Below are 13,870 nucleotides of genomic sequence, written 5' to 3'. Positions count from 1 at the left end.
GAAAAAAATTACTTACTGAAGGACTAAGGGCTAATGATGTTTCCCCATTAGAAACCAACCATCAACAACTAATTTCTATTAAATATGAAATAAAAAGATCTTCAAAACATTCTATTACATGATAAATCTAGATGAAAGAAAAAAAGTTACTAATACAAGGGTCACATCGTTGGACTTTAGTAGAGATATTATTAGAACTATAATTGATCTAAGATACTCGGAATTCCTTTTCGTCCTCCAATTTATTATAATCATTCCAATAGGCGGCCACAAAAAACAAGATTTACTATAGCTGCTTGAACTTTATTGTTGTTTGGTATAATAGTCTCGTAAAGTGGAAGCAATATGCCTATTGATTTGAAGCTATCCACAGCAGAAAGAACATGCACTAGGGATAAACACTTATAATGGCTTTCAAGATTTCATGAATTATCATTAAAGACGTCATTTCGTTGCTGTTTCACTTCATGCAAGGATTGGCAAAAGGCCATGTTCTAAAAGCTAAGTGTGGAAAAGACTCCAAGGGGTCACGAGAGAGTACTGCCTTATCAAAGGGATTTCTACACACAAAGAATTCAAGGAGGAATCACAAGGACGCTCCAAGTGTTTTTTGTTCAACTATAATAGCATTGAATAACTTGAGGGATAAAGACTGACCGAGGGCACCAAGACTAGTAAAGCTCTGGCTAACTGTCCATGCGTTTCCTTTCCATTTTTTTAATGATGAAAATTATATGGATTAGTTGTGAAAGGCTGCTGAGCTCTGGGAATACAAGTACCCACTATGCTCTGCTAAGAATATGGAGCACATACTTCTAGGTACATGGCATTTCATCAATTTTCCTTTTTTCCTTCTTTATAGAGGTCTGTTATAAAATAATTTATGGCTGGACTATTTTGGGTAAGCACGATATCCGTCTCATCCTCTTTCAATTTTGGAAGCTTTCCACTTGGTAGATTAGGGGAAGAGACAGATTGTCCTAATTATCACATTAAAAAAGTTTAAAAAATTGATAACACATGTACTAATAGCCAATCACATATGTACTAAACTTTAGCTTAAGCTCTTCAGTCACCTACATAAGTTCACCCAAAAAATCGACAAATTTCGACATATAAATTAAAAATTCTAGATGCCCGAGTTAGCCTAATAGGTCTCTGCCCTAAGGGCCCATTGAGACTTCATCAAATTTTGAAGGGCAAAATTCCAATTTTACTACCCTATGATGGGAATGGAGCCTTTCCTATCTACCCAATTCAGATGGACCCATGAACACCGAGTAGGTACTTAAAAGTGGGTCCTAGTCACGGACTCTGAGGAGTGGAGCAGAGCAATTCTAGTCCTTTTAGCATAAACCCTTGCATTTGGATTATAGCATGTCTGTTCACAGAAAGCAACGAACATGGTTTCCCGTGCACCCATTTGGCCGCTTTCCTTTTAACACTCCAATTAACCCAATTCCGACATAGAACCGTCTTGACTTCCATTAAAGACCTCTCAAGCTCAGTACGCATGCTTTCGGTCTCATGAGCACATTCTACTTGGCCTTATGATAGCAAAGATTCTTGGTCTGTACTATATGCATCTCTGTAACAAAACCCAAATGTCCAATTTCTTTTCCTAGATTGCTCTGCTCCCCTGAGATAGAATGAACATGTTTTTGCAATAATCTAAAATATATGGTTTTGTTTCTCTCCGTATATAGATAGATTCTGAGACCCTTTTGGTCAGGTGTACAGACTGCCAGAGATTTACATTATCAACAACTGCTTTGGATGACCACAGCAAATTTGGTTCTGAATGTCATTGCAATCATCATCATCATCCATGGCTAGTGCTAACAGGTCGCCTCCTTGCAATCAGAATATCAGTAGAACGGAAATTCAGGCGGCAATTGCCAAGGCCGCAGAGCTTCGAGCACTTCATGCCGCATTAATCCAAGGAACCAACCCCGGGAAACTTAAACCTCACAAATCTCCTTCTCCAGCAGTTTCTAGACATTCTCCTCAGCTCTCCGCTCATGACTACCCTGTTTTCACTCCTGTAAGTGCTTTATTTTGCTAAGATCTTAGTGCTTTTGGCACATTTTATGACCTTTAGGTGTCTAAATTGATCAATAGCTGCAACTTATAAAAGATACCAGAAAACTGCTTGGTAATGTGTATACATTCTATATACTGCATTCAATTTTGGACCTACAGTCGAGTGTATTCTATTAGTAGATGTGTTTTACTCTGTGCTTATAGATAGTGTCTAATTTGTGTCTGGATGTTACTATCCCGTATAGTTTTCAGCAAGCCCATCAAAGATCCACAAGAAAAATAAGCTTATAGTTGCCTTTTGTTTTGAATTTCTGCATCTCCAGATTTTTCCCAGCATTTTCTGTCTATTCAAGCTTTTCTGTTTTTTCTCCTTGAATCGATCAGTATGTTTGAGATCAACGAAATTGGAGACGGGCATTAGGAAATAATCTAGACGATTTTTTTTTATAGTCTCTGGCCCTGCAGTAGATTGAAGTTGTTTTGTACTCTTTATTCTACTCTAGCATTCTTAGGGAAACCGGGATTAGTGGGTAGGACTGTTATTAACCCGGAGAAAACTCGTTTGTTGGTTTATGGTGTAAGCTGAAGCCATCTGGTTTGGGATATTGGACATTCTTCTCATAATGTTTTAAGTTTCTCAATCAAGATTCCGTTTTGGTGTTTCCAAACTACACAAATTGCATGGAACACAGAGATGTTTCGTTATCAGGCTAAAAACTGATAATCACTTATGAACTTTGGGGGTGCATGATTCTTGTATGGTTTCAATATTTTGCTCTAAACTAGTTTTTTCATGTCTTGCAGACATATGATGAGGAAACGGTACCTGTATATCACCAAATTCAATTGGACCCAAGGCGAAAGTCCATGAATTGGGACGATGGACAAGAAGATGAGGTTGAAAGCATATGTACGGACAAAGGAAGCCCACTGGTTGCTACAAGAAGACCCTCTGGATTGTTTAGTAGAGGGCTTGCTTTTCCAACAACGGAGCAATGTTTAAGCACAAGTTCCTCAACTCATAATGCTCCTGGTTTGCTGTCATCTATAGGAAATAGTAATCTCCAATTGTCCAGACTAAGTGAAGTTGAGGGCATTGATAGGAAAAGAACACCAAATGAGGCAGAAAGTAGTGTGTCATGGAATGGATGCAAACCGGCAGCTCTTGGCAGAGAAAACACAACGGTGGTTCCTTTAACAGAGTCCCAAGACTCATCCGTGTTGCCTCGAAAGGACAAATCTAGCAACAATCTACTCAAATCTTGGCTATTCTTTCGAGCCAAGAAAAAGATTAGTAAAAATCAAAATAAGCCCGAGCCTGCCGTTTTCTATAAGAGCATGGAGGAATGGGCGACGGCATTAGATGCGTTGAAACAAAAACTGATTGAGGCTAACGAGAACAGGGACACTGCAGTAGCTGAGGTTACGGAGTTAAGATCTTCCATGGATGAGCTTGAGAAGAAACTGAGGCAATTAGAGGTATACTGCAAGGATCTCAAAGATGCATTGAATCAAACAGTCCAAGATGACAGTATAGCAGATTGTGAGAGAACTGGAACGAGAAAATCTGAAAATGCAACCTTATATAGAAAGCCTGATAATGGCTGTAAACAAAATCCTCTGCCGGTTTCCACCGAAACAATGATCGAAGGTTTTCTGCAAATTGTATCAGAGGCAAGGGTTTCCGTAAAGCATTTCTGTAGAACACTTGTAACACAAATACAAGACCTAGATGGGAAAGCAATGGAAAAGCTTAGTCTACTTTTGCAGCCTTATAATGTCAGTGTTACATCCAAGGTAAAACGGAGTTTCATATATCATTTGGAATCTCTCATAAATCAGGCCCTCTACCAAGATTTTGAGAATTGTAGCTTCCAAAAGAATGGTACGCAGAGCATTCTAGATATACAAGAACATTGTAAGGAAAATTTCTCGTCCTATGCTTCGCTAAGAAATTTGAGCTGGAATGAAGTTCTCAATAAGGGAACCAGATATTACAGTGAAAGTTTTAGTCGGTTTTGTGACCAGAAAATGAGCTTGATTGTTTCCATGTTGAACTGGACAAAAGCTTGGCCAGAGCCACTGCTACAGGCATTTTTCATTGCAGCCAAATGCATATGGCTTGTTCATTTGCTGGCATTTTCTTTCAATCCATCCTTAACAATATTTAGGGTTGACAGGGGCACCAATTTTGACCCTATGTATATGGAGGACATTGCCGTGGAGGGCAATAAGAGGCAAATTCCTACAAAAGTTAGAATAATGGTGATGCCAGGGTTTTATGTCCATGATCGCATACTCATATGCAAGGTATTGTGCAGGTACAGGATTGGAGCCTGAAGGTCATTTTTCCTTGACCTTAACTTCATCTCAATGCATATACTATTGTGGGAATTCTTTGTTATTGATACATCTAGTGTATCAATAAATTCTGAATGCTCATGATATACCAAGTATATATGATGTTTTGGGGTTTTTAAGCGAGTTTTGCACTATAAGAGGAGAAAGGCATAGGTTCTATGTCAACTGAAATGTATCATCCTGTAAAATGTCACAAAATGCTGCATGATTCTTTGTAGCATGATTGTATTCTTGCCGTTTCATCCTTTGTAGCATGATTCTTTGCTTGGAATGCAGAATTGCGCCTATAGTTTTATGGGCTGTTGAATATCAAGTGACTTGTAATAAACTATTTGTTTTCCTTCCAATGGATTCCTTTTTTACAACTGATCATGTTTCACTGATAATTGTTGCTGGACATGGCAAGCAGGGAGATCAAAGCTAGTTTTTTTTCCGAGAATCACATACTATCAAATTGCATGATTCTTTGCAGCATGATTGTGTTCTTGCCGTTTCATCCTTTGTAGCATGATTCTTTGCTTGGAATGCAGAATTGCGCCTGTAGTTTTATGGGTAGTTGATTATAAAGTGAGTTGTAATAAACTATTTGATTTCCTTACAATACATTCCTTTTTTACAACTGATCATGTTTCACTGTTAATTGTTGCTCAACATGGCAAGCAGTGATATCAAATTTCTTCTTTCAGAGAATCATGTACCACTATATTTGCAGTAGCATCCTAACATCAATATCCATTGGTATTATCAAGTATGTAATCTGATATTTTCAAAATTAATCCTTTTATGCAAGATGACCTGCATTATCAGAGAGTGACTTATGGAGCAGCAGGGGCACCAACTAATAGAAGAAAACACCTTATACATTTAGTTGCCCTAAATCTTTGCAAGTAGACATTTGCTTGTAAGATACATACAATTCCTAGAAAATGCATTAATTACCAGATGCATAGGATCAAAGAAATCTTATAGAATTTAATTTGTAATGATCTGTTATTCAGAGCAGTTGGGGATGGTTACCCCTAATGTAGGGATCATGTCCTAAGACAACCTTTAGTAGGTGAAGATAAGTTATGCAGCTTAATAGTAGCGCTAATTTTTTCCTTGTAAACCTAAATTGAGTTGAAAATGTTGAATAATACGGGGGATGAAATGAAAATTCATGCTGCTGGACAGCCAATATTTTCATTTTGCTTTGTACCGTCTGACGAAACACTTTGTCATGGTTTAATTTTCTATTGTATTTCTCTGTTTCTAGAATATTCAGCATGTATATACAATGGCAACAGGTTGGAGTTTAATCTTTTGGAATAACTGCAATCATTTTTCTTTTTAATATTTATTGTGTTTTATAGGTCTAGTGGTTGTACCAGGCATTTGACAGGTTTATATTTTTATGCAACAGCCTCTCTAAGTTGTATAACTGATATCAGAACTTGATCACAGATTTAAATTTCCTTGGGTAATGTTGAAGGGGATTGTTGGACTAACTGCCAACATTTTCCTTTGGTTCATGACATGGCTTAATAGCCACCATATAGATCTTTTAGTACAACAGGAACCCTAACTTATAACATAATCCATCAAACATAATTATTAAAGATAATATTATATTCTTTGATTATGCCCTTCATAAATTTAGAAATTCATAGAGGTGTGATTGTTCCAAGTTTGATGCCAAATGACTTTGGGAGGTTGAATCCCCTTATTTGTTTTGTTGAAGCTCTTAATGAAGATTATTGATTTGTCAGTTGTTTATTAGAAAGCAGTTATAGAAATTAGATGTCTGATTTATTGCTTTCGGCTGATTAATTGTATAAAATGTGCGAATGATTCAAGGAAAATCCAGAGAGTTTTGATGCGGCCTCCTAATAATTTTATCTGCTTTTTTATGTGTTGATGATTTGCAGACTATCATAAAATTTTGTTATAAATTGATTGACACATTGATACCTTCGGTTTTGACAATTCAACCAAATAACAACTTAATTGTAATCTGATTGCTTTAAAAAGGAATGCATCTCTCCACCTTCCATCAAAACGGCTAACTAATTCTAATCGATTATGTTATTCAGATGGGTGTGTTTTGTTCCAGCAATCTTATTAGAATTGAAGTTAAGGAATGATCTACTTGAAGAACTCAGTATTGCTTTACGCATCTCTCAGAGGAAGATAATGAGTTGTATATACACAGAAATTATAGATGTCTCGTCTGTTAAAAGAAACTTAGCATACTAAAGACTCCCCTGTACAATGTGAACATTACTTCACTGGAAAAACATTAAATTAAAATTTGCAGTTTACCTCCATTCCTAAAGGAGAATATGGATGAAATTGTGTCGATGAATATAAATGTAACCCTAAAACTTGCAAATATAGCAATCGTATTTGATCCATAAGAAAGTGCTAAGCTGGTAAAGAGCAATTGTTTGGCGTTGCAGCTATCCTCCACACAAAATGTACCTTTGATCAAAAAATAAATTTAAAAAAATACAACGATTTTTCTAAAATTTTCAATATTTGTTCTTCATTATCTACATGTTTTGTAATCCAAAGCACCAACCAATTTGAAAAAAAATCATTGTATTTCCACAAATCTAAGAAAAAAAAGTTTTTGGTTCAATCTGATTGGAAGATAGTGAGCGTCTCTTCTCATGTCTCTCCTTATCCATTTTTGAGTGAGAAAAAGCTAAGGCATCCCAAAATCTTGAACAAGTCTTGGTGAATCTAGTGGACGGATTTAATTCCTTGAAAAAAGAAGCTCATTTTCTTGAGGGTGTAAAATATAAGAATAGTTTTGGATTGAACGCAATGTTATCATTGAACTTACAAAATCTTATGCCTTAAGTCTGCAAAATGATTTGTTCTTTCTATGTAAAATCAATTTGTGTTTGCTAAAAAAAAGTTCCACATAATATTTTCATATCAGGTTTTCTCACCTTGAGGATTGTGATCTTTCTTGGCGGACTTGTTGCCTTGTGGATGTCCTAAATATTGATGTAATCCTTGGTAAGAGACTGAGGTAGTAGAATAACTTTGAGAGGTTGAAAAAGAAAGTCAATCAGGATTTTGATAAGTAATTAGACATGTATGCCTATTTTGTAAGCTTGTATGATGTTGGTCAGTCATATTTGAATTCATGAATCTATGATATTATGAATGTTTGACTTGACTTTGTCAATTAGTTTTTTTTTCTTCTATTGTGTGACACTTGTTGCACGACCTAGATTGTTCTAATTGTGGACCCTCCTATCGTAGTCACATCAAGTGGTATCAGAGGAAGCTTTCATTCTTGAGATAGCAATTTTCGTTCCTAGGGATCATAAAGTCGTATAATTTATTTGTTGTCAGGTAGCAAAGTGATGATCTAACCTAAAATTGCATTAAGCATACATAAGGATGACCCAAAAAGGAAATGTTGGAGGTGGTGGAGCACCAAAGAATGCAAATCTAACGGTGATAGATATATTGAGAGAGATTGCACACACTCATAAGTTGGTAAAATGGCTAAGAGAAGAGGTTGACATGTTGAATATGTGAATGATGAAGAATAGGGAGATATAAATGAAGAGGAAGAACTAAAGCTCAATCAAGGAGATTAAAGACTCCTAAGAACACTAACTAGGGTAAAACCCAAACCACCTTTTAGGCCACCAAACTATGACGACAAGTTGGATTCATATGTATTGCTTGATTGGGTAATAGAGATGGAGAAATACATTAATTTTGAAGGTACAAGTTGTTGGATACAATTGTTCAATTGTGTGTTGTCTTTGATGTCACACAAATATCATATCAGTCATCAAATAGTGTCTACCAAGCTCTGAAGGTCAGCAAGGCAAATGACAGTGTCTACTGAGCTCAGAAAGTCAGCAAGGTAATAAACAATGTCTACCAAGCCCAAAAAGGTTAGTAAAGATAATTTGTAGTATCTACCGAGTAGACAATTGATTACCAAGCTTTCAAGGTAATCAAAGAAATTCAATTCTTACCGAGCTCACTCGGTAATCGAAGAAAATGTGACAGAAACAGTTATTACCGAGCTCATTCGGTCATCAAAGAAAATTTGGAAGAAATAGTTACTACCGAGCTCACTCGGTCATCAAAAGAAATTTGGAAGAAACAGTTATTACCGAGCTTACTCGGTCATCAAAGGAAATTTGGAAGAAACAGTTATTACCGAGCTCACTCGATAATCATAAGTAATTTGGAAGAAGCATTTCTTACCGAGCTCTCATGAAGGGATTTAGTTCTTACCGAGTAAACTTGGCAACCAAAGGACTTTAAGGATATTGCAATGTTAACCAAGTCAAGAAGGTTAACTCAAGAAATTTCTGGAAGCAGTATCTACCGAGCAGGGTCAGCCAATAAAGAATTTCACTGTTTTATGAAATAACGTTTATTTGTTTAGAGTGATATCTGTAGCCGACTAATGTATGGTTTATTGGTAAATGTAACATGTGAATGAGCCGACTTGACAATTTGAATGATATAAGTAAGAGGTCAAGTTGCGAATTCAAAAAGTGTGGAAGATGAAATGTGCAGAATTAATGAGATATGAAGACTGATTATTTGGGAAGCATATTTGAAGGATGATCAGAGATCATTAAGGAGCAATAGAGTCATATTTGATCAAGGAGGGTCTAATGATGCTGAACAGAGACCTGTAACCAGCAAATTCAGTTGCATCTTGTTCAGGTCAATTCATTGTTGCTTTCTAACCATTGTAGCAGTGATTTCAAATCTCTTAACAGAGTTGGTTTAACAGCCATTTTGTAAATCCTCTAACAAGGTGACAGTTCAATTGAATTGTTCTAAAGACCTCTAGCAAGGCCACTCCTAACAGGGTGATTAAATCCTCTAACAGGGTCACGCCTAACAATGTGTATTGTAACCTTTAACAGGGTTGGCTCCTAACAGGGCTCACTTCAAAAGAGTGAAAAATTGGTGACTAGTTACTTGGTGGTTTTCCCCATATTGGGTTTCCATGTTAAATCTGGTGTCTCTTGTGTTCACTTTATTTTCAGTAAAATGCATGAATGCTTGAAAAGAAAGTTATAGTTTAAAGTTACAACTTTTGTTTATTGAGTATAAGTAGTAACTAGATCTTTAAGACATCTAAGAGATTTATGGATTAATTTTTGTTAGTAACTGATTCACCCCCTCTCAGTTACTCTATCTTTAATCCCAACAACAAGTGAGGATAAGAAGGTAAAGTATGCTTGCATAAAGTTGAGGGGGCGTGCATCACTTTGGTGGGAATATTTGTAAACTAATCGACAAAGAAGAGGCAAATAGAGAATCAATTCTTGAGATAGGATGACGAATAATTTGTAAGCCAAATTCTTGCCTAGAACTTATTAAGTGAACTATGAAAGTTAAAAAATGTGATGCGGAAGAAATCTCCTAAGTATACTAAGGAATTCTACAAGTTGGACATCATTTATATACATACTGAGGATGATGTTAAACAAGTTTCACAATATCTTAATGGCTTGAGAATGTTTATACATGATGAGATCGATTTAATTTCATTCTGTAGAGTGTGGAAGAGGCTTATCAATATTCTTTGAAGGATGAGGAAACGTTGCACAAAATTTATGAGAAGAGATAGAGAGGAAGATAAGAGATTTTCAAGAGGGAGAACATTTATTAGAGGAAGATCTTTGCACAATAGATGAAAAGAAAAGAGGATAATTCACACCGAAAGAATGATAGGAACTTTCATAGGAATGGTGTATAGAATGTCTATAGGAGAGACGATAAGATGATGTTTAAAGGAAAATTCCTTAAGTGTAGAGAAGGAGAACACTGAGCCTTTGAAGTTTGAATTTGGTCAAGGGAATTCAAATAAGAGTACAAAGAACAATGAAAGAGCTACTTTTGCAAAGGAGTAACCTATCGAATCCTTAAAATCAACCTAAAGATGGTGAAGCTTTGATGATAAGAAGATCCTATATCAAAATGAGATGGATCAAGAGCCATTGCAAAGGAAGTGTTGTTTTCCAAATAAGATGCAAAGTTAAAGGTAAATGTTGCAAAACACTGGTAGTTCTAATTATCTAGCTTCGGAGGAATCGATGAACAAGTTGAAGTTGTGTATATTGAACCACCCTAAACCTGATTAGATACATAGATTTAGGATGATCATAAAGTATTGTAAGTGAACAATGTTTGGTAAAGTTTAAGACTAGATCTTATCATGATGCAGTTTGTGTGATATTATGTCAATGAATGTATGTCATATCTTGTTGGGTAGACCATGGTAGCATTGCATGATGATAGAAAAATTATATGCTGTCATTGCAAATAGGATGAAACACGTTTCTTTGCCTTTAGAAGAGACTCCTAAGAGTGAGATTTGTAACAATGTTGGAGTTTGTTTGGTTGAAGGAAAGAAATTTCTCAATGGTTTGAGAAATGAGAGTACGTGCTATGATTTGATTCATAAGAAATATGATTTGGATCCTAAAGTAAAAATAGAGGAGATGAAAGATTTATTGCCAAAATATACATACATAATGTCAAATAATATATTTGATGGATTATGACTTGTGAGGATTATTAGTCATTGCATTGATCAATTTTTTGGGGCTTATTCACCAAATAAAGTAGCAAATCAGATGACACATGCAAAAAATGAAGAATTGAATAGAAAAGTACAAGAGCTACTAAAGAAAGGTTTGATTTTTAGTATTAACACCTAAAGATATTTGAAAGTGGAGAATATGTACTAATTCTAAAGCCATAAACATAAACATAATGAAGCATATGATTCATTTACTTACGATAGATAAGACATTGAATTGTATGTGTGGAGCCAACTATTTTACAAAGATAGACTTGAAGAGTGAATATCTTCAGATTAGGATCTGAGAAGGTGACGAGTGATAGATCACATGCAAGAAAAGTGAAGGATTCTATTAATAGTTGGTGATGTCCCTTAGACTAACCAATGTACCGAGTACTTTCATGATATTAATGAATGAAGTATTAAATAATTTCTTAGGTAAGTTTGTGATTGTGTATTTGGATGAGATTATGATTTTCAAATAGGAAAAAGAAGAATATTTGTTACATTTAAGACGAGTATTGTAGAGGTTGAGAGAATAAAAGTTGCAAATAAACTTTAAAACATATAGTTCCATGATGGAAAAACTAGTCTACTTGGGATTTGCAAATTTATGGATGGATTGAAGATGGACCCTAAGAAAGTGAGAAGATCATTTTATGGATAGGCTAGTTTGTACCAAAGGTTTATTGTGGATTTCAGTTTAGTTTGTAAACCTATGTCTAAGTCAATGGGAGAAGACCAAAAGGATTTCAATTGGATAAATGTATCAAAAAGGAGTTTTGAGTTGTTGAAATAAAAGGTGATTGAACAATCTATGTTATCCATACTGGATTTTAGTAAAGTATTTCAAGTAGACTTTAATGCAAGTGGAAATGAAATTAGAGTAGTGTTGAGTCAAGAAGGAAAATATGTTACCTATGTTGTCAAAATGGTCATCTCTCCTCTTAGGATTTGTGACAAGAGACTAACCGCCTTCTATGGATTCTACAAGTCTAGTGGTTGTATTGGGCATTAACATGTTGGAAATTACAATTGGAACAATTGTTATGTTGTTATTGATGTCAAACCTTATTAGTAAGATAGTTTGCTATTTGATTTGAGTGTCATATCTAGATGATTGATGAAGGGGATTTGAGAAGTTGGACATAATAATAGCACATAGAGGAAAGGTTGAGTTATGAGAAGAAACTACCAAAGGCACTTGATTAGTTAGACTTTGACAAGATAAAGTGATTCTTTAAATCACGCTACAAGTGAAGATGATAGTTGTGCTAAAGCCTTGAAGAAATTATCAAATATTGACCAAATGCATAGGCTTGACTGAGAAAAAGAGTAGAAGATTTAGGAACTTATAATATATGTTGAGCGATGCTAGTGTTGACTAAGTGCCAGTATGTGTCGAGTAGAAACAATGTCAACTAAGCATCAGTATTGACCAAGTGTCAATATATATGCTGATCAAGAATGTTAATAGCAACTAAGTAACCTAGTAATGACCAAGTGTCAGAACATAGTGTTGCCTAAGGGACATAATTTTGATAGTTCATGAGAAAATCACGATTTCCAGTCGACAGAGTTGATTTCTTAGGATATGTAAAGTGTGTGGAAGATAAGGATTGATGACCTAGAACATTTAAATCAAGGGAAACCATGTTTGAATGTTTCTATGCAAGGATTCAAGAAGTTTGGAGAAGTTTCTACAAAGAAAAGAGGAGACAAAATGTTGGAAGGACTTGACGAATCTGACCTAACCCTAAGATCTACGATGGTGTTTAAGAAACAAAGATCAAAATTACCTATTTAAAGAGGGTAAGGGCTAATTTTAAACAAGTTGAGGTTAGTAGAGTTGGTGAAGACCTCTTCAAGGTTGGAGTATTTGTTGATGCTATTGATTGGAAAACTTAAGTAGAAGGATGAAAGGAGTTATGAAGAGGTGAAGAGTGATTTCTTGAAGGGTTTCCAAGAGAATCAGAGATAGAGATGACAATGAAGGTCAGTTAGAGGATCAACATGTGAGCCAAACTATGATCTGTATTTGCAAACTGAGTTGTTGATTGTCAAATCAAAACCTATTGTTACTTTCTAATCAGTGTATAAGTATTAAAATCCTTTAATCAAGGTTGACCTAACAACCATATGTAAATCCTTTAATCAAGGTGGAATTCTAATGGAATGTTCTAAAGTCCTCTAACAAGGCCACTCCTAACAAGGTGATTAAATCCTTTAACAAGGTCACATTTAACAGTGTGCTTTTTAACATTTAATAGGGATGGCTCCTAACATAGCTCACTTTAGAAGAGTGAAAAGATTGTTGACATGTTACTGGTGGTTGTTTTCAAACTGGATTTTCGCATTAAGTCCTAGCGTCAAACTTGTGTGGATGCTATTTGTGATTATTTATTATTAATGTCATTATGCAAGTTTGTTATATTTAGGACAATGGACTACTAGTTGATGTTATCAATAATCTACTATAGAGGCCGAGGTAATGGATGTTAAGATTTGAAGTAGTTGAAGTGTTTGTTTATTCAATTGGTACATCTGGACCTTGGATAATTAATTCACCCACCTCTTAGTTATTATAAATATTCTAACATAACAAGTCAAAATTTTGGTGCAATGACAACCACTGCTTGTAACAACCTATTTCTATGAGAAGTTGAAGCTGCAAAGAAAAGATACTCATTGTATGATTAGGATTTCTATGACATAGTTTAGGTTTTGAAGAAGTAGAAACACTATTTGTTGCCTAATGAGTTTGTATTGTATAAATATCATCATACGTTCCAATATTTAAACACTCAAGGTAAGTTGAATCATAGATCCATGAGATGGGTTCAATTCTTGCAAAGTTACACTTTTGTTCTAAAGCATAGGAGTGGAAAGTCAAATAAA

At 35.3% G+C, this 13,870-nt stretch overlaps 1 protein-coding gene across 1 annotated transcript; it reads left to right on the top strand.

Moving 5' to 3' along the window:
- Positions 1–1,371: 1,371 nt before the first annotated feature.
- Positions 1,372–4,771, top strand: LOC149562437 (DNA double-strand break repair RAD50 ATPase). Its single transcript, XM_089825940.1, has 3 exons — positions 1,372–1,569; positions 1,733–2,044; positions 2,848–4,771. Exons 2-3 carry the CDS (start codon positions 1,802–1,804, stop codon positions 4,381–4,383), a joined length of 1,779 nt encoding a protein of 592 aa, XP_089682066.1. The 5' UTR covers positions 1,372–1,569; positions 1,733–1,801; the 3' UTR covers positions 4,384–4,771.
- The last annotated feature ends 9,099 nt before the right edge of the window (positions 4,772–13,870 follow it).

The sequence above is a fragment of the Cupressus sempervirens genome, chromosome 4 (genome assembly GCF_028749045.1).
Source record: "Cupressus sempervirens isolate cs-2001-9-10 chromosome 4, ASM2874904v1, whole genome shotgun sequence".
Lineage (NCBI taxonomy): Eukaryota > Viridiplantae > Streptophyta > Pinopsida > Cupressales > Cupressaceae > Cupressus > Cupressus sempervirens.
Note: the sequence above shows the minus strand (reverse complement) of the source record. Positions and strands in the feature narration are given on the sequence as shown.

Bases quoted from the DNA above. Each gene is read 5' to 3' on its own strand.
- LOC149562437 (XM_089825940.1), top strand. From the start codon at position 1,802: ATGTCATTGCAATCATCATCATCATCCATGGCTAGTGCTAACAGGTCG. The intron at 2,045-2,847 runs GTAAGTGCTTTA...CATGTCTTGCAG, and splicing joins ACTACCCTGTTTTCACTCCT to ACATATGATGAGGAAACGGT.